The sequence below is a fragment of the Oncorhynchus tshawytscha genome, linkage group LG04, assembly GCF_018296145.1.
Source record: "Oncorhynchus tshawytscha isolate Ot180627B linkage group LG04, Otsh_v2.0, whole genome shotgun sequence".
Taxonomy (NCBI): Eukaryota; Metazoa; Chordata; class Actinopteri; order Salmoniformes; family Salmonidae; genus Oncorhynchus; species Oncorhynchus tshawytscha.
Genome location: NC_056432.1, coordinates 25,506,229 through 25,526,981, shown reverse-complemented (window position 1 = coordinate 25,526,981; position 20,753 = coordinate 25,506,229). Strand labels below are relative to the sequence as shown.

The 20,753-nt window shown below is 41.3% G+C and overlaps 1 protein-coding gene across 1 annotated transcript in view; it reads left to right on the top strand.

Annotated features, from left to right (window-relative positions):
- Positions 1-20,753, top strand: part of LOC112248416 (transmembrane protein 132C-like) — a 196,302-nt gene that overhangs the window by 132,686 nt on the left and 42,863 nt on the right. Inside the window, exon 4 of the mRNA XM_024417419.1 lies at positions 227-413. Within this exon, the coding sequence (XP_024273187.1) occupies positions 227-413 (187 nt within the window). The remainder of the gene's footprint in view (positions 1-226; positions 414-20,753) is intronic.

Here is a 20,753-nt window from a genome sequence, read left to right as displayed (position 1 = left end):
TGGGCAGTACACAGCATGTCAATACAGAGTTGTGAGAAATAGCTAACAGTGCATATCATACCAAGGACCAGAGAGTTAAAATGTCATGGTTTACAGACATTGATTTAGTCATTAGACGCCACTATTTTTAGTCATAGGAATGTGTGTTGATAGAGCTTATGGAAACACCATTAGTTTCTCATAAAATATTGATCCTCTCCCATCTCTCTCTTTGTCTGTGCTGCAGGTCAGATGTGGGTTTCCAGAGGGTCCTACAGGTGGATCTGGAGGTGGACAGCTTCCCGGGTCCACTGGGCAGCCGCTGGATCACGTGGCAGGTTGAGTACCCGGGCAGCCATGCCACCATACAGGAGGCAGAGACAGAGATCCGGCTTGCCCAGAAAGACCTGGGGGGCATTGTGCCCCTGGCTATGGTGAGTGGTGTCACTCAGTCAGTCAGTCAAAGTCACTACAACACATAAAGCAGATGGGCTGTGCCAGAGTTCTGAAATTCATTCAAAGTTCTATGGGTTACACAGTGTGCATCCTGCTGTTCAGAACAGTGACAACACTTCCCTTAACAGCATCTTATATTTACTTTTATACCGTAATGTGATTAAAATATATTGAACAAAAATATTATCGCAACATGCAACAATTTCAAAGATTTTTCTGAGTTATAGTTCATATAAGGACATCAGTCGATTGAAATAAATTCATTCGACCCTAATCTATGGATTTCACATAACTGGGCAGGGGTGCAGCCATGGGTGGGCCTTGGAAGAAGCTGGATGTGCAGTTCCTGGGCTGGCATGGTTAAGCGTGTTCTGTGGTTGTGAGGTTGGTTGGACACACTGCCAAATTCCCTAAAACTACCTTGAACATTCCGTTCTTTGGCAACAGCTCTGGTGGAAATTGCTGCAGTCAACAGGCCAATTGCACACTCCCCAAAAACTTGAGACATCTGTGGTATTGTGTTGTGACATTGTGTTGCCTTTTATAGTACCCAGCACAAGGTGCACCTGTGTAATGATCATGACGTTTAATCAGCTAAATGATATGCCACACCTGTCAGGTGGATGGATCATCTTGGCAAAGGAGAAAGGCTCACCAACAGGGATGTAAACAAATTTGTGCACAACATTTTTCAGAAATAAGATGTTTGTGTCTATGTAACATTTCTGGGATCTTTATTTTCAGCTCATGAAACATAGGACCAACACTTTACATGTTGCGTTTATATTTTTTTCAGTTTAGTTAAATACAAATGTAAGAAGAACAAAGACACATCATTTTTTAAAGATAAACAAAATATGGAATGCCATAGGATTACAATCATACTGTACACTATGATTTTGGCGTAATACATTTACTGTATAGTTATCGTACATTACAAAATCAATATTAGATCTGATATAACTACACTGATTTGCAGAGCTGTAGCTCCAGTGTTTTGCCTGTGGAGTGTGTGTTTTGGCATGGAGGAGTGGGTACATGTGGCCCCCAGCAGGCCCTGTGTCTGGGGCCCAGAGGCTCTCTGTGGCCTGAGGCAAGGCCTGGAGGTGTGTGTCTCTCTTAGGTTGCTATACAGATGAGCCTCTGCTGGGCAGATTCATCAAAGCTACTCTATTTAACTTCACAGAACATCTCACCCCATTTGCCTTGGTTTTCTAAACAGAGTTAGATCCAGAAAAGCAACTTAAAGATGCCAGAGAGATCAATTACACCCACTTACAAGGATGACGTGTTGCTTGCCAGTGTTGAGTTATGTGATTGTGATGCATCTGTAAGGGCTTCATTTTGTGGTATGCTAAATGAATGTTGTGAGTGCACTGTCGGGACCTTCTTAAGGATCTGACCCTTTTTTTCTTTTTTTGTGCCTAAAATTACATACCCAAATCTAACTGCCTGTAGCTCAGGCCCTGAAGCAAGGATATGCATATTCTTGGTACCATTTGAAAGGAAACACTTTGAAGTTTGTGAAAATGTAAAAGGAATGTAGGTGAATATAACACAATAGATCTAGTAAAATACAATATAAAGAAAAAAACAACCGTTCTTTTGTATTTTTTTTGTACCATCATCTTTGAAATGAAAGAGAAAGGCCATAATGTATTATTCCAGCCACAGTGCAATTCAGAGTTTGGCCACTAGATGGAGGCAGTGTATGTGCAACGTTTTAGATTAATCCAATGGATCATTGTATTTCTGTTCAAAATGTTGTATCAAGACTGCCCAAATGTGCCTAATTTGTTTATTAATAACTTTTCATATTCAAAATTGTGCACTCTCCTCAAACAATAGCATGGTATTATTTCACTGTAATAGCTATTGTAAATTCGACAGTGCAGGTAGATTAACAAGAATTTAAGCTTTCTAACCAATATCAGATATGTCTATGTCCTGGGAAATTTTCTTGTTAGTTACAACCTCATGCTAATCGCATTAGCCTGCGTTAGCTTAACCGTTATTTATAATATATATATATATATATAATGTATAAATGGTTCCATATTAGCAGTTTCTATAGCTACGTTATAGGTGGCCGTGGGTGTAAGGCAGCCCCCGAAGTGACTCTCCCACTACATGGGTGACTGTGCCTGTATTCCTTTGTTGCTGTGCTGAGAGGAATGCAGATACTGTAGATCTTGTTCCCCAAAAGTATTTAGGATTTTTTTAAATGTATTAGGATCCCGTAAACTGTTGCTGAAGCAGCAGCTTCTCTTCCTGGTGTCAACAGACTCATGTCCCGGATAATTGATGCTATGTTTGCAGAGGTACAGTGTCTTATCCATATTTCCCTTTTCATATTCCTTTTCTTCTGATGTTCCAACAAAAGGATAATTGCACCCACACTTTGCATTGACACAAATTGTATAGAGAATGTATCTTTCTCATATCAGTATTTCATACCGTCTCTGTGAGGGAACTTTATGTGAGTACCAGAATGAGCATGATACCCACTTACGGCTCAGTCTTTTTTATTTGCAGATAAATTAGCTTATATTTTAGTATAGAGTATTTGCAAACTTATTAATGAGGGAATACTATTTGAGATGTTTTTGTAGCTGTCAGAAGTGCAGACTGACTTGGGATCTTTGTGAAGTACTGTACACTCCAAGCCTGGGGCGTTGCCAGAATTTTGGAGCCCCGTGAAATTAACAACTACCGGGCCCCTAACATAGAAATAAGAATGTTTCAGATTAAAATAACGTACTGAACAGTATGTGTTATTAAATGTACTAACTATAAGCTTCTGCTGCTCTATACTACAATTGTACAGATTCTAGTTTCCACCTTCATCCTTTGCCTATATTAATATTACTGCAAAACATTTTGGTTCCTAATGTTAACAAAAGCTGTCTGTGTCTTGAGATTTTTATGATGCTTTATTATAAATAACTACACAATTGGTGACATATTTTTTAATATATGGTATTGTAGTCAGTTTTAATGAAGAAATGACTAATGATCCATGTTTCAGATTAAAGAATGTATTACCAATTCTTATAAACAAGGCTAACCCTCTTCTGCCCTATGCATAATTCCTAAATAAATGCCTAAATAGCATACCTAAAATAAAAATAAATCCTGAACTATGTGGGGTGCAGGCATAAATGTGGTACCTACAGAGAACAAGCATATGTGAAATTACAACTGTAGTGTCAAGACATTATGTGGGCATTCCTGAGTAAGTTCAACAGGGGATACACCATAGCAGAAAATACTCTGAAACAGTATTTTGCCCGTCCCCGTGCAGGCTTGTGTAGAACATGTTAAGGCATTTGACCTTGTGTTTGTTCCCTCTAAACAAAACTCAGAGGTTACACTGCTCCAATAGCCCAGCGTCAAGCCTTCTTGTGAGCAAACTAATTTACAGTGCCTTTAAAGTTTAATTTTCTAGCTAACTGGTTTTCAATTGAAAGGATGGCATGGCTGTTCAACCTGTCTTGGCACATTGTAGATCTTAGATAGTTCTTTATACGTTTCGGCTTACTGAAGGCACGTTCACCCACAGCAAATGTTACAGACATTCGCAATTCAATGCACACCTCTCCAAAAATGCTCTGTAGCTGCATCTTGTGGATGTCATTTAGGAGCTCTACAGGAGAAAGACCATCTGAAAAAGTGGCACCATATATTGTCTAATAATGTCACACTTCATTTTCAAATCCATCTGTGAGATCTTTGGAGTAATTCTTTCTCAATTTGTGGCAAGATACACACATTTGCTTTTCAGTCATTTTCCTAAATGTAAGTATTGATGAAAACTCCTTGCATATAGCTGCAATCGCATGTCCAAATGACTGATTATACCATCCAGAGCCACATAAAACACTGTTGCAAAATCCAGTGTCTGACTTCTGTTCATTTGCTATGTCATCTTCATTCTCATCAGGGAAACGTTTTCTTTATTTCTGGTGACTCCTCTGTTCACTGTGAAGCTGAGGAGCTACACCCATTTCATTTGCCACCATGGAGGCTTCTGCCAGAAGAGTGTCCCACTGATTACAAAGAGCCTGTATTTCTTCCTGTAGTGCCTTATTAATGTGAGCTGATTCAGTGTCCAGAGAAATATTTCCTGACTGAAGAATTAGGCTTCTATTCTCAATACACTGCAAAACCTTTACCCAGAAAGTGAGCAGGAAGATTGCCTTGAAAGACATGAAGTAGCTTTTCAGACCTTTTGCCTCAGATTTGGCTTTGTGTGTCAGGCTGCAGGTAACAAGAAGCATGTTTAGAGCCTTGATGATAGATGGTAAATTAGTTGACACTGGTCGGACCGCAGCAATACGCGCACTCCATCGCGTGTCTGAAAATTGGTTAAGACAGCAGCCAGTCTTTTCCTTGAGAATGGCCCATCTCTCTGGGCTGGAACTGAACAGATTGTAAAGACAATTCCCACAGCCAAAAAGGTTGATACTTCTGGGCACGACTGAGCTGCATGTACACCCACAAGATTAAGAGTGTGGGAGGCACAAGGTGAGTATGTGTCCAGTGGATTATTTTGCAGTATGTGTGCTTGAACTTCCTTCACTTTCCATGACATATTTGCACCAGTATCATAGCCTTGACCACGGCAATCTGCTATGTCAATACCATGCCCTTCCAATGCACTCAAAATCATTTCAGAAATGTCACTGCCTGTCTTTCTAGCAAAGTCTTTAAATTCAAGAAAACATTCAATTATTTCCCAGTCACCTGTTCCCTGAACTTTATCTTTGTGTACATATCTCACCAATAATACATTTTGCCCAGTATGGGAAATGTCTGGATTTGCATTCTCTTTCATAAAGTACTGCTTTCAAAACCCTTTGACCACATATTCCTATGAAGTCGTTTTTGCTCTCAGAGCTGAGGTAATGAGTCAGTCGTGCTCCTTTCTTTTTGTCTCTGACTTTCTGTAAGTGCACACGTAATAGTGGGTCATAATTTGACAACAGCTCAAGTAAGCCTAGGTAATCTCCATTATGCACATCATCAAGATCATCAGATTATTATTAGATGCTAAGTACAGTGTCACATCCAAAATCCTTTCTATAAGTGCTCTGTTTTTATTCATTTCGGACTGGATTTGTTTCTGCAGCTGACTGTCTATACATGTAGCTGTAGTTACGGTATGCTGCAGATTTTTCCATTTCCAGTAACAGTTCTTGTGAGACACACCCTCCTCATGCTCTGGAAGTTTGTCATACATTCTCCACCATTTCACGGATGATATCTTATAGCCATCCTTACCATTCAAAGAACTGGGTGATGGTTTACTTTGCTCATGATAAAAAAGAACACAAGGAATGCAATATAATGCCTTTACACTCTTAGTATAAATAAGCCAGTCTGCACCTTTTCTCTTCCGTTTGCTGACTTACTGTACTGTAAATAGATGGGTAATGGCTTGCCTTCTGAGTCTGGGGGCATGATTATATACAGTTCTGTCTCCTCACCACACCTGTTGGCTAGTCTGCAAACAATAGCTTCTCTTTCATGGTCTTGTACTTTCTCTGGCCACAGTGCTGGATCATCTAAAAGCTCATTTTCCTCACTTTGAATCTGTCCAATCTCTTCCTTTCCCTTATTACTTGCTTGTTCAATCTCTTCTGTCAGTCCTTCACTGGCACTACTCCTACTCTTTAACTCCTCTTCCTCCTTCCTGCTCTCCTCTGCATAAGAGTCTGTCTGACAGCTTTCGGCTGAAATTTTGCCTGCCTGGGGCTCTTTAGGCACTAGAAAGTGAGTAAACAAAGGGAATTGTAGGTTTAATGTTCGCTCCTACGAAGGTTACCATACTAAAAATCTACCACTGAAAGAAAAAACGTTTTAATAGAATACATATCAAATAGAATACGTATTTAAGTGTGTCTAAGTCATCATGTGCCTATCTTTACAATTAAAAAATGGTCTAGTTATTCTGCTGCTGCTACAAAACAACTGCCTCACCTCCAAGGTCCTCTGTTTCAACTTCCTGTAGTAGACAGACGTTGGGATCTTTGTCTACAGCAGTAGTAGTAGCATCTACAGTATGGATAGGTAACGTGAACTAACTCACTTTTGTACATCGCGCTGGTCTGTACAATTGACCTTTTTTAAGCGCCCAAAAAACGTAATACTTCCAGATCAACTGTAATATCAATACCATTGTAAAGCACAATTTCTCCCATTTCCAATAAAATCTATAACGAGACCTTCATGATGCCCATCTCTGCATGATTCAAGAAGGCAATAAGCTCTGTCGGGTCTTTTTAAAAATGGCGGGTGGGGAAGCGAAACCTATTGCGTGATAGTTAGAAGGAGAGATGTGGGGGGAAACTGATTTTTTCACTCGATCTGTCCATCTTATCACCTTATAGCCTCTAAAATGTAAATAAAACACTATAAAGAGTTTATATAATGTGTCATTACATACCTATTTGAAGGTTTGTGTCAAATTAGAATCGGGTATTTAGGGTGGTGCCAAAGGGATCTTCAGAAGTAAACAGAGGCTTTTGAGAGTCATGATAGCTTGCATTGATGACCCAAAAAATGACTAGATATCCCCCCTTACCCTGTCCCTTTTTAAATGGTGAGAGAAGTGCTACACCTGGTGGGGAGAAGCTGTAAGACAGAATTAGTTGCTTTATGCGTGCTGTACGTTACATCGTGACGTGTCATGGCGTCGGAGGGGTCAGTTTTTTCAACTTTTCTCCAATACTATAGAGCCATTACCATGTCATGTCCAGATTTTGTTGTCAACGCAGTCGCTACAGTCACATTAGCTTTCTTTGCAGCCTCGTTTGAATGTCGCGGTTGTGCACATTTGTACGGAATGGGGTTAGCGTACGTTAGGCTACATGTTAGGTTTTAATTTGAGTTTGGCTAGCTAGCAAATATTGGGGAATACAGTTATAATAATATATAAATAAAAGCTCATTAGCTAGCCATAGCTGGTAGTGGTAGCTCATCATCATGTTAATAATTACTGCTCTGACCGAGCAAGCTATCAAGCTAGCTATATTGGCTAGCTAGCCTACTCTGTTCGCAGGCCGTCTGCATTGACTTACCACTCAAATCCTTCTCTTCATTTTGTTTTCTGGGAAAAAAGTGGTGAGTCATTTGTTTCCTGAATTTTGCAGCATCTGTCTTTGTTTCCTTTCTTTCCTTTTCTGAAAACCCGATTTCGTTTCGATATCTCTCATGCTTAGGCTACATGCCGGAGCAACTGTCAGAGGTAATGGACCAAACCATGTGCATTATGGGGGGAGGGGGGTACAAACTGGATGGTTGGGTAGAGATGCCTAATCTGATTATGGTTATACGTTTTAATTTTCATCACAGATTTTTTGGTCTAACATTTTTTTAAATTATAAACAAATAATTCTCTAAACATTTAGGGGCCCCTACCAGGCTAGGGTTCATGAATCATTCATGTTTACCCCCCCTTAACAACGCCCTATTACCCATCATTCTAATAGTATCTCATAATATGATGAAATCATTATGCATTTTGAGTGCAATAAGGATTTATGGTTCAAGGCCGATTATAAAGGTTTTTATAAAGCGACAAAGATCTATCATAATTAATCTGCTATTAGAATCACTTGCTAAACTTGGCAGAATCAATTATGGACATAATCATCATTGCGAGAGGCTCATATGAGAAGATGAAGGGTGTATTCAAATACATTAGAGCAGGTTACATACGTGTACAGTGTATGGATATGCTATGCAAACTCTGATGCTTAGTCATCCTTTCCTGATTCTGTATTCTATTCAGGAAGCCTTCCATTAAGCCAGTTTTGACCTTGGAAATAGATGCCTGTTCGAGTGATTCTATTTTTATGGTTATGACTATATGTAATGGAGTGACTCAACATTTCAATGCATGCCTATCTCAGGACTGCACCTGGTCAATGCTCGGTGGACATTTCCTTTGCTGATATTGACATTGTGAGCTGTTGTTGTCCAGCCTTACTCCAGTCCTATATCAATTCATTCACTCTTCATTCATTCAATCATTCAATCTGTCTGTTTCTCTATTCCCTTCTTCCCTCCATTTGTTGTAGTGTCCAATCTTACCTACCATTGTAGTTTCCTGGCTAGTAAAGTGCAGACTCATGTCAGACCATTCTCATGTTCAGTATACAACCGGGTTTTCTCTCACTGCCTCTCTTTTGTAAATTGTCTCACACAAAACCCACACAAAATAGACTCATATTATGTACACAACTCACACACACAACCTCAGACATAGTTTTGACCAGCACGTCACATGTGCAACCAGAAAAAAAAACTGTAGACCACCTTTACTCCACAAACACAGATGAATACAAAGCTCTCCCCCGCCCTCCATTTGGCAAATCTGACCGTAATTCTATCCTCCTGATTCCAGCTTAACAGCAAAAACTAAAGTAGGGAGTACCAGTGACTCGCTCAATACGGAAGTGGTCAGATGACGCGAATGCTACGCTACAGGACTGTTTTACTAGCACAGACTGGAATATATTCCGAGATTCATTCAATGGCATTGAGTAGTATACCACCTCAGTCATCGGCTTCATCAATAAGTGCATCGACGGCGTCGTCCCCACAGTGACCGTATGTACCTATATATCCCAACCAGAAGCCATGGATTACAGGCAACATCCGCATCGAGCTAAAGGCTAGAGCTGACGCTTTCAAGGAGTGGGACACTAATCCAGACGCTTATAAGAAATCCCGCTATGCCCTCAGACGAACCATCAAACAAGCAAAGTGTTAATACAGGATTAAGATTGAATCCTACTACACCGGCTCTGAAGCTCGTCGGATGTGGCAGGGCTTGAAAACTATTATGGACTACAAAGGTAAACCCAGATGCGAGCTTCCCAGTGACGTGAGCCTACCAGACAAGCACCAGCAACACTGAGGCAAGCAACACTGAAGCATGCAAGAGAGCACCAGCAGTTCTGGATGACTGTGTGATAACGCTCTCAGTAGCCAATGTGAGCAAGACCTTTAAACAGGTCAACATTCCCAAAGCTGCGGGGCCAGACGGATTACCAGGACGTGTACTCAAAGCATGCGAGGACCAACTGGCAAGTGTTTTCACAGACATTTTCAACCTTTCCCTGACCGAGTCTGTAATAACTACATGTTTCAAGCAGACCAAGGAAGCGAAGGTAACCTGCCTACATGATTACAGACATGTAGCACTCACGTCGGTAGCCATGAAATGCTTTGAAAGGCTGATCATGGCTCACATCAACAGCATCCTCCCGGATACCCTAGACCTACTCCAATTCGCATACCACCCCAACAGATCCACAGATGAAACAATCTCAATTGCACTCCACACTGCCCTTTCCCACCTGGACAAAAGGAACACCTACGTGAGAATACTATTCATTGACTACAGCTCAGCGTTCAACACCATAGTGTCCACAAAGCTCATCACTTAGCTAAGGACCCTGGAACTAAACACCTCCCTCTGCAACTGGATCCTGGAATTCCTGACGGACCACCCCCAGGTGGTAAGGGTAGGTAACAACACATCCGCCACACTGATCCTCAACACAGGGGCCCCTCAGGGGTGCATGCTCAGTCCCCTCCTGTACTCCCTGTTCCATCATGACTGCACGGCCAGGCATGACTCCAACACCATCATTCAATTTGCTGATGACACAACAGTGGTAGGCCTGATCACCGACAATGACGAGACAGCCTATAGGGAGGAGGTTAGAGACCTGGCCGTGTGGTGCCAGGACAACAACCTCTCTCTCAATGTGATCAAGACAAAGGAGCTGATTGTGGACTACAGGAAAAGCCTGGCCGAACAGGCCCCCATACAGGGCTGTAGTGGAGCGGGTCGAGCGTTTAAAGTTCCTTGGTGTCCACATCACCAACGAACTATCATGGTCCAAACACTGCTGAACAATTAATCAAATGGCCACCGAACTATTTACATTGACACCCCCCCCTCCAATTGTTTTGTACACTGCTGCTACTCGCTGTTTATTATCTATGCATAGTCACTTCACCCCTAACTAAATGTACAAATGACCTCAACTAACCTGTACCCACGCAAATTGACTCGGTAACAGTACCCCCTGTATCCTCGTTGTGTTACTTTTTATTCTTTTTTACTTTAGTTTATTTCGTATATATTTCCTTTACTCTTCTTGAACTGCACTTTTGGTTAAGGCCTTGTAAGTAAGCATTTCACGGTAAGGTCTGTTGTATTCGGCGCATGCGACAAATAAAGTTTGATTTGAGTCACAGTGCACAATCAGTGTCTTCAGAGAGTATTCAGGCACTAAAAGTATTTTCCACATTTTGTTGTGTTACAGCCTGCATTTCAAATGGATTACTTTTAGATTTTGTATCACTGATCTACACACAATGGTCCAAAATGTCTGTTATGACTTCTATGAATGGTGAGTGGAGGAGTCAAGCGCAGAGAGCAGGTAATTCTGTACGTGGATATTTTATTCCAAAGACAGTGGAGACACGGACATGCGAAACACAAGGGCGCATGAATCAACCCGTACAAAAATACAAAGGACTAAAACTGTCCGGAAAAATATAGATCACACTAATACACCAACACCAAATAACAGAGAACAAGCCTGCACAAATACCCAGCGGGCCTAGTGCCCTTAAATAGCCTACAAACAAACACTAACTCAAAACAGGTGTACCCAATAAACAGAAACAAACGGAAAGGGAATCGATGGCAGCTAATAGGCCGGCGAGGACGACCACCGAGCAACGCCCGAACAGGAAGAGGCACCATCTTCGGCGAGATTCGTGACAATGTCAAATACAATCGAGTAGTGAATTTCAAGGAAAGATTCAACCATAAAGACTAGTGAGGTTTTCCAATGCCTCGTAAAGAAGGGCACCAACTGCAGTGGCGATTTTAGCATGTCAATCTTGGTGGCGCAACAACATCAAAAAACTAGTGGGATGCAGGACAGCTAAGCCACTACACTACACAACATAACACTAAACTATACATGAATTGCACTATAACAGTGACAAACGGTACCCACAAACTGTTAGGTGTCACGTGTGCTCCCTCTCCAGCCTTTAGGTCACCAGGCTGCTTGTTATGGAGCACACCTGTCATCATCGTTACGCGCACCTGCGCGTCATCAGACTCACCTGGACTTCATCACTTTCCTGATTACCTTCCCTATATACAGTATGTCATTCCCTTTGGTTCCTTCCTCAGGCGTCATTGTTTCTGTTTCAGTTTCATGTCTGTGCGTTCTTCAGGTTTTGTTTTATGTTTCGTTCATTTACTAAATTATTCATTCCCTGAACTTGCTTCCTGACTCCCAGAGCACACATTACATTAGGGCCTACATAAAGCTGTCCCAACAGCAGTTCCAACATCTTACCTCTGCTACACGTGGTTATCAGTGGAGCCTTGGCTGGCAGCGAAACAGTTAATTCAGCCTCATTTACTGCCTTTAAAAAAAACATAGCTGATATGGCTAACTTGCTTAAACAAAGGTGGTTTGTAAAAGTGAGATGTACAAACTATGGCATAAGGGGACAATGAGCGTATGAGAGTCAATCGATTAAAACATGAATGAGCATGCTAGGACGGACATAGACAATATAACTATTTGTTTAGCACTTTTTGTTTAGTACAGGTTTCAGAACATGGGTACAGATTTCAGAACATGGGCCGTTCTTACAGTGTTCTCCCTGTACACTAAGTCAGAACCATAGGATAAATAAAGGGGGTATATAAGCAGACAATGAAAGCTCTTACAATATTATATGATTACATTTCTCTAAAACAGGTTATAGGCTACATGTGCACCAACAAGTCAGAACAGTAGGTGAAATTAAGAGGGGTAAATAGACTAAATTATTAGGGGGAGGCACATAGGCTACTAACATCTTACTACACAACATACACTTAGTATTACTTTCTCAGCTACAGTATGCACACCTCCCTGGCATATTATATCATTTATGCAGCAGCATACAATATATTTTTGGACTCACCTTGTTGTGCTGTGCTCACTTGAACAGAAAGGTTGCGCGACGGTCCTTCGTGGGCAAATTATGTCATCAAAGTCTGGCATTCTCTGGATTTATGGTGCTTTCAAAACAACTGGGAACTCAGAAAAAAAACAAGGTTAAATCATGATGATGTCATTGATCTTCAGGTTGTAGCTCTAGAAAGAGGCCAGATTTACAATTCCGAGTTGAATGACCACTCAAAACGTATTTTTCCAGTCGGAGCTCGTTTATTCCCAACTTCCCAGGTGTCTTGAACACACTGAAGTCAAGTTTTCGCAGTTCCGAGTTACAGTTGTTTTGAGCACGGTACAAATCATGCTTTATTGACAGAATGGCCAATGTTGAATGTTTATCTGGGATTAAGAGCCCCTTAATCCCAGATTTGGGACAACACAGCCACTGTCACTGATTCTGTCTAAACCACTCATTGTTGAATTTGCAATTTCCATCTTGTTGTGTAATGTTTATGTCCACTGGCCGTTGAGCATCGATACCTTTTATCTATAATTTGTCTTCATTATTTATCTTCATATGACAAGGATTAAAAAGATTTGCCAGTAGATTGGAGATTTGATTCATGATGATGACTGCTAGCTAAAATTTGTTTCCATGATCAATCCAATCAAAGCTACTGTACAAATAACATGATTTGACATCCTTTTATCTGTGGCCAATGACCTTGAGCCTTCTTGGACGGGCACTTCTAATGTAACTCTATGGCAGCAACCAAGGCGCTAGAATTTTTAAAGTCAACCCTTCGACTTGGCAGTGACGTAGTGTCCCCATGAGTGCCAGACCTCTGAGCTAATAACGGCGCAATGCCCCGTATTTTCTGCTGGCTTGCTCCACCACAACAGAAAGCATTGAGCTAGGCTGAAACACCTGCATTTTGGAGCTGCCTTACTCAAGAAAACAAAAAAGAGACCATGTTTGTATACAGCTTTATTAACTTAATGATATGTATATTTTTACATTGTTTTCAAACTATTATGTGACACATATTAATGCCAAAATAACATGCAAAACAAGCTATCCCCAACAAGAAAACAATACTTTTTTAATACATGTTTTTGCTAAAGATGTGGGGCTCAAAAACAGAAACAGGGTCGCCTCTGACCAATTGGTTGATGTCAACAACAAAAAAGTAGACATTGAATATCCCTTTGAGCATGGTGAAGTTATTAATTAGGCTTTGGGTGGTGTATCAATACACCCAGTCACTACAAAGGTACAAGCGTCCTTCCTAACTCAGTAGCCGGAGAGGAAGGAAACTGCTCAGGGATTTCAACATGAGGCCAATGGCGATTTTAAAACAGTGTTTCATGGTTGTAATAGGAGAAAACTGAGGTTGGATCAACAACATTGTACTTACTCCACAAAACTAACCTAAATGAACGAGTTATAAGAAGGAAGCCTATACAGAATAAAAATATTCCAAAATATGCCTCCTGTTGGCAACCATGCACTCATGTAATTTTGGAATAAATGTGGCAAAGAAATTAACTTTTTCTCCTGAATACCCAACATTATGTTTGGGGCAAATGCGATGTTGATTATGGCAGCCCCCTGCACCTCTCTGATTCAGAGGGGTTGGGTTAAATGCGGAAGACACATTTCAGTTGAATGCATTCAGTTGTACAACTGACTAGGTATCCCCCTTTCCTTTCAACACAACGCATCACTGAGTACCACTCTTCATCTTTTCAAGCATGGTGGTGGCTGCATCCATGTTATGGGTATGCTTGTCATCTGCAAGGTCTAGGACGTTTTACATTTTTTTAAAGAAATGGAATACAGCTATAAGCACAGGCAAAATCCTAGAGGAAAACATGGTTCAGTCTGCTTTCCAACAGACACTGGGAGACTAATTCACATTTCAGCAGGGCAATAACCTAAAACATAAGGCCAAATCTACACTGGAGTTGCTTACCAAGATGACATTGAATGTTCCTGAGTGGCCTAGTTACAGTTTTGACATAAATTGGCTGGAAAATCCTTGGCAAGACTTGAAAATAGCTGTCTAGCAATGTTCAGCATCTTGACAGAGCTTGAAGAATTTAAGAAGAATAATGGCAAATATTTTACAATCCAGATGTGGAAACTCTTAGAAATGTACAACAAAATACTCACTGTTGTAATTGCAGGTATTTCGAAAAAGTATTGACTCAGGGGTGTGAATACTTATGAAAATGAGATATTTCTGTATTTTTATTTTCAATACATTTGCAAACATTTCGAAAAACAGGTTTTCACTTTGTTATTGTGTGGAGATGGGTGAGAAAAAACATTTAATCCATTTTGAATTCAGTCTGTAACAACAAAATGTGCAAAAAGTCAAGGGAAGGTGTATGAATACTTTCTGAAGGCACTATATGTTCACTCACTCACACACTCACTCGCACACACACACACAGAGAGACTTGAGTATGTGTCGGGAAATGTGTTTGTGTATTATGCATGCTTCAATGCAAGAGAAGGCACACCAGCGAGGAAGGCTGAATTAGATTACTTGGAATCACTCTGGCATGAAAAGCCTCTCTGCTCCTCTCCTCTCCTCCCCTCCCCTCCCCTCCCCTCCTATCCTCTCTTCCTCTCCTCACCCTCTCATCCTCCCCTCCTCAACCTGCTGATGGAATAGAGGAAGTAAGGTAATATAAAAGCAGTTCTTGATTCTGCTCCACTTCCCACCTGCCAGAGGGAGAACATGAACATGAACTCTGTTTCTGCATTACATTCTGTCTCTTTGGTAGGACAGGACAGGGGACTGCACAAAGGCCTGTATCAGTGACACAACACTGATGTCTTCCAACTGTTGATCCTTTTTGTTTGGGGTGTAGAGGGTTCAGAGAGGAGAGCAGGCAGCTCTCTATAGGCCAGGGAGAAGAGAAGAGCATTATTATTACTGATGGGTGACAGAGAACCAGAGAGTGGTATAGTAGCCTAGCGGTAACCTAGAAGGTTCAGAGAGGAGAGCAGGCAGCTCGCTATAGGCCAGGGAGAAGAGAAGAGCATTATTATTACTGATGGGTGACAGAGAACCAGAGAGTGGTATAGTAGCCTAGCGGTAACCTAGAAGGTTCAGAGAGGAGAGCAGGCAGCTCGCTATAGGCCAGGGAGAAGAGAAGAGCATTATTATTACTGATGGGTGACAGAGAACCAGATTGTGGTAGCTTAGTGGTTAGAGCATTGGGCCAGTAACCAAAAGCTCACTAGTTTGAATTCTGGAGCCGACCAGGTGAAAGATCTGTCAATGTGCCCTTGAGCAAGGCACTTAATCCTCATTGCTCTGGATAAGACCGTCTGCTTCATGACTAAAATGTAAATGTACCAGAACCCACTGGATTCTCCAATTACATTGAATGAACTACTGGACCAGATATAAAAATCCTCCAACCCATAAAGCATTGATGGTATCCTAAATTAAATGATAAACTATACAGACCACAAATTCAAATTAGCTATACATTAACATCACCCTCAGCTCTGGCATCTTCCCCGATATTTGGAACCAGTAGCTGATCACCCATCCACAAACGTAGGGACAAATTGGACCGCAATAACTGCTGTGGGATCTGCGTCAACAGCAACCTCTGGAAAATCCTCTTCATTATCATTAACAGCTGACTCCTACATTTCCTCAGTGAAAACAACGACCTGAGCAAATGTCAAATTGGCTTTTTACCAAATTAACGTATGATAGACCACATATTCACCCTGTGCACCCTAATTGACAAACAAACAAACCAAAACTAAAGTATGCTTTTCTTAGGCTTTGTTGATTAAAAAAATATTTTGATTCAATTTGGCATGAGGGTCTGCTATATAAATTGATGGAAGGTGTTGTTGAGGAAAATACTGTACATATGACAAGATGACATCCATCAACAAGTGTATGCTTAAATTGGCACAAAAAAAACACAGGAGCTCCTCGGGCTGTGGGGTGAGAAAGGGATGCAGCTTGAGCCCCAACCTCTTCAACATACACTGAGTGTACAAAACAGTAGGAACACCTGCTCTTTCCATGTCATAGACTGACCAGGTGAATCCAGGTGAAAGCTATGATCCTTATTGATGTCACTTGTTAAATCTACTTCAATCAGAGTAGATTAACAGGAGGAGACAGTTAAAATAAGTATTTAGAGAGCCTTGAGACAATTGAGTCATATATTATGTAAACTTAGCAACAACAAAAAAAACTCCCTTTTTCAGGACCCTCTCTTTCAAAGATAATTCGTAAAAATCTAAATCACTTCACAGATCTTCATTGTAAAGGGTTTAAACACTGTTTCCCATGCTTGTTCAATGAACCATAAACAATTAATGAACATGCACCTGTGGAACGGTCGTTAAGACACTAACAGCTTACCGTAGGTAGGCAATTAAGGTCACAGTTATGAAAACTTAGGACACTAAGGAGGCATTTCTACTGACTCTGGAAAACACCAAAAGCAAGATGCCCAGGATTCCTGCTCATCTGCGTGAACGTGCCTTAGGCATTCTGCAAGGAGGCATGAGGACTGCAGATGTGGCCAGGGCAATAAATTGCAATGTCCGTACTGTGGGACAGGTACAGGATGGCAACAACAACTGCCCGAGTTACACCAGGAACGCACAATCCCTCCATCAGTGCTCAGACTGTCTGCAATAGGCTGAGAGAGGCTGGACTGAGGGCTTGTAGGCCTGTTGTAAGGCAGGTCCTCACCAGACATCACCTGCAACAACGTCACCTGTTGGCACAAACCCACCGCCGCTGGACCAGACAGGACTGGCAAAAAGTGCTCTTCTCTGACGTGGTTTTGTCTCACCAGTGGTGATGGTCGGATTCGCATTTATCGTCGAAGGAATGAGCATTACACCGAGGCTTGTACTCTGGAGCCGGATCGATTTGGAGGTGGAGGGTCTCTGTCATGGTCTGGGGCTGTGTGTCACAGCATCATTGGACTGAGCTTGTTGTCATTGCAGGCAATCTCAACGCTGTGCATTACAGTGAAGACATCCTCCTCCCTGATGTGGTACCCTCCCTGCAGGCTCATCCTGACATGACCCTCCACCATGACAATGCCACCACCCATACTGCTCGTTCTGTGCATGATTTCCTGCCAGATAGGAATGTCAGTGTTCTGCCATGGCCAGCGAAGAGCCCGGATCTCAATCCCATTGAGCACGCCTGGGACCTGTTGGATCGGAGGGTGAGAGTTATGGCCATCCCCCCCCCCCCAGAAATGTCAGAGAACTTGCAGGTGCCTTGGTGGAAGAGTGGGGTATCATCTCATAGCAAGAAGTGGCAAATCTGGTGCAGTCCATGAGGAGGAGATGCTCTGCAGTACTTAATGCAGCTGGTGACCACACCAGATACTGACTGTTACTTTTGATTTTGACTCCCCCTTTGTTCAGGGACACATTATTCCATTTCGTTAGTTAGATGTCTGTGGAACTTGTTCAGTTTATGTCTCACTTGTTGAATCTTGTTATGGTCATACAAATATTTACACGTTAAGTTTGCTGAAAATAAACGTTCACAGAGCGAGGACGTTTAGTTTTTTGCTGAGTTTATGTATGCTACTCAAAGGGGGAATTTGCAAGACAAAAGATTTAAGTGCCTCCGAACAAGGTATGACTGTGTCAAGAACTGGAACGCTTTGGGGTTTTTCACCCTCAACCGTTTCCGGTGTGTATCAAGAATGTTCCACCACCCAAAGGACATCCAGCCAGCTTGACACAACTGTATGAAGCATTAGCGTCAACATGGGCCAGCATCCCTGTGGAAAGGTTTTGACACCTTGTAGAGTCCAAGCCCTGACTAATTGAGGTTGTTCTGAAGGGGGTGCAACTAAATATGACGGAGATGTTCCTAATGTTTGTATACTCAGTCTATATACTGTATCAACGAATTGGTGAGGGCACTAGGCCAGTCTGCAGTACCTGGCCTCACCCTACTAGAATCTGAAGTGAAATGTCTACTGTTTTCTGATGATCTGGTGCTTCTGTGCCCAACCAAGGAGGGCCTACAGCAATACCTAGATCTTTTGAACAGATTCTGTCAGACCTGGGCCCTGACATTGAATCTGAGTAAGACAAAAATAATGGTGTTCCAAAAAGGTCCAGGAATCACGAATACAAATTCCATCTTGACACCGTTGCCCTAGAGCACACAAAAAAACTATAGCTACCTCAGCCTAAACATCAGCACCACAGGTAACTTCCACAAAGTTGTGAATGATCTGAGTGACAAGTCCAAAAAAGCATTCTATGCCATAAAAAGAAACATAAAATTCTCAATTAGGATCTGGCAAAAAATACTTGAATCAGTTATAATACCCATTGCCCACTATAGTTGTGAGGTCAGTGGTCTGCTCACCAACCAAGAATTTACAAAATTGGACAAACACCAAATTGAGACTCTGTATACAGAATTCTGCAAAAACATCTTCCGTATATAACCTAAAACACCAAATAATGAGGACGATATCTGCTAATTATCAAAATCCATAAAAGATCTGTTAAATTCTACTACCACCTAAAAGGAAGCGATTCCCAAACCTTCCATAACAAAGCAATCGCCTACAGAGAGATGCACCTAGAGAAGAGTCCACTCAGCAAGCTGGTCCTGGGGCTCTGTACACAAACACAAACAGACCCCACAGAGCTCCAAGACATCAACACAATTAGACCCAACCAAATCATGAGAAAACTAAAAGAGAATTACTTGACACATTGGATAGAACTAACCAAAAAACTAAACAAACTGCAATGCTATTTGGCCGTAAACAGAGAGAGTACACAATGGCATAATACCTGGCCACCGTGACTGACCCAAAATTAAGGAAATCTTTGACTTCGTACAGACTCTGAGCATAGCTAGCTCTCGAGGGAAGACAGGCTAAGTGCCCACTTCCCACAAAACTAGGTGGAAACTGAGCTGCACTTTCTACCGTCCTGCCAAATGTACAGTGCATTCGGAAAGTATTCAGACCGCTTGACTTTTTCTACATTTTTTACGTTACAGCCTTATTCTAAAATTGATTAAAAAAACGTTTTTTTTCTCTCGACACACAATACCCCATAATGACAAAGCAAAAACAGGTTTTTAGACATTTCTGCAAATGTATAAAAAAATAATAAAACTTAAATATCACAGTATTCAGACCCTTTACTCAGTACTTTGTTGAAGCACCTTTGGCAGCAGTAACAGCATCGAGTCTTCTTCGGTATGACGCTACAAGCTTGGCACACCTGTATTTGGGGAGTGTGCCATCCCAGCAGCAATATTTGTGACCTGTTACCACAAGAAAAGGGCAACCAGAGAAGCACAAACACCACTGTAAATGCAAACTATATTCATCTGTCTATTTATTTTCCCTTCGTACTTCAAATATTTGCACAATGTTACACGACTATACTGTACACAGCCAGTAATATAACATTTGAAATGTCTCTACTCTTTTGAAACTTTTGTGAGTGTAAGTTTTACTGTTCCATTTTGTTTATTATCTATTCCACTTGCTTTGGCAATGTAAACATGTTTCCATACAAATAAAAGTCCTTTGAATTGAATTGAGAGAGAGAAAGAAAGAGAAAGAGAGAGGGTGCTGCTCTAATCTCTTTAATCTAGTTGAGTGGGGGAGACTTCAGAGAGAATGCTGAAGGCATCTGTTGATTTGCGCATTGCTTTGGTTTAGAAAAGGCTTTCATCTGTAATTAGGACTAATTAGACTAATAGGCTAGATTGTCTTTTGCCATAACAGAGAAGCTAATTTAGACCAGAAATAATCCCTTAAACAAAAATGGGGAATCCATAAGTGACCATGCTGCAAAGGTTATTATGTAATAAAGCTAATGACTATGAATAATGGCAAGCATATTCAGGGTTGGATCACATTTATGGCTTATTGTCACAGTTGCTCCTAAACTAATTTATGGCATGACCTAATTTACTGTGCCTTTGCTCTAATTGATTATAACAACAAAAAAATAAATGTTATTACATTTCCAGAGCCAAGTGATAGCGGTCTACTGTAGGTGACACCTCTGAGAGAGAAGAATGTTTTGAAATATTAACACTCTTTCTTTGGTCTTTGAAGCATCCTCCTCCTGAGAGTTATAGCAGGGACACCTACACGCTGCCAGCTCACAATGCTGCTCAATGGTTTGTCACCCATTTCAAACCATGAAGCAGGATTTCTGGAAGTGCCCAAAAATGTCAAAAGGAATTCAGATATATGGTAAATAGAAATCAAAACTGGATGGTCTATAGAGACAGATGGAAGGGGTTGAGGGTA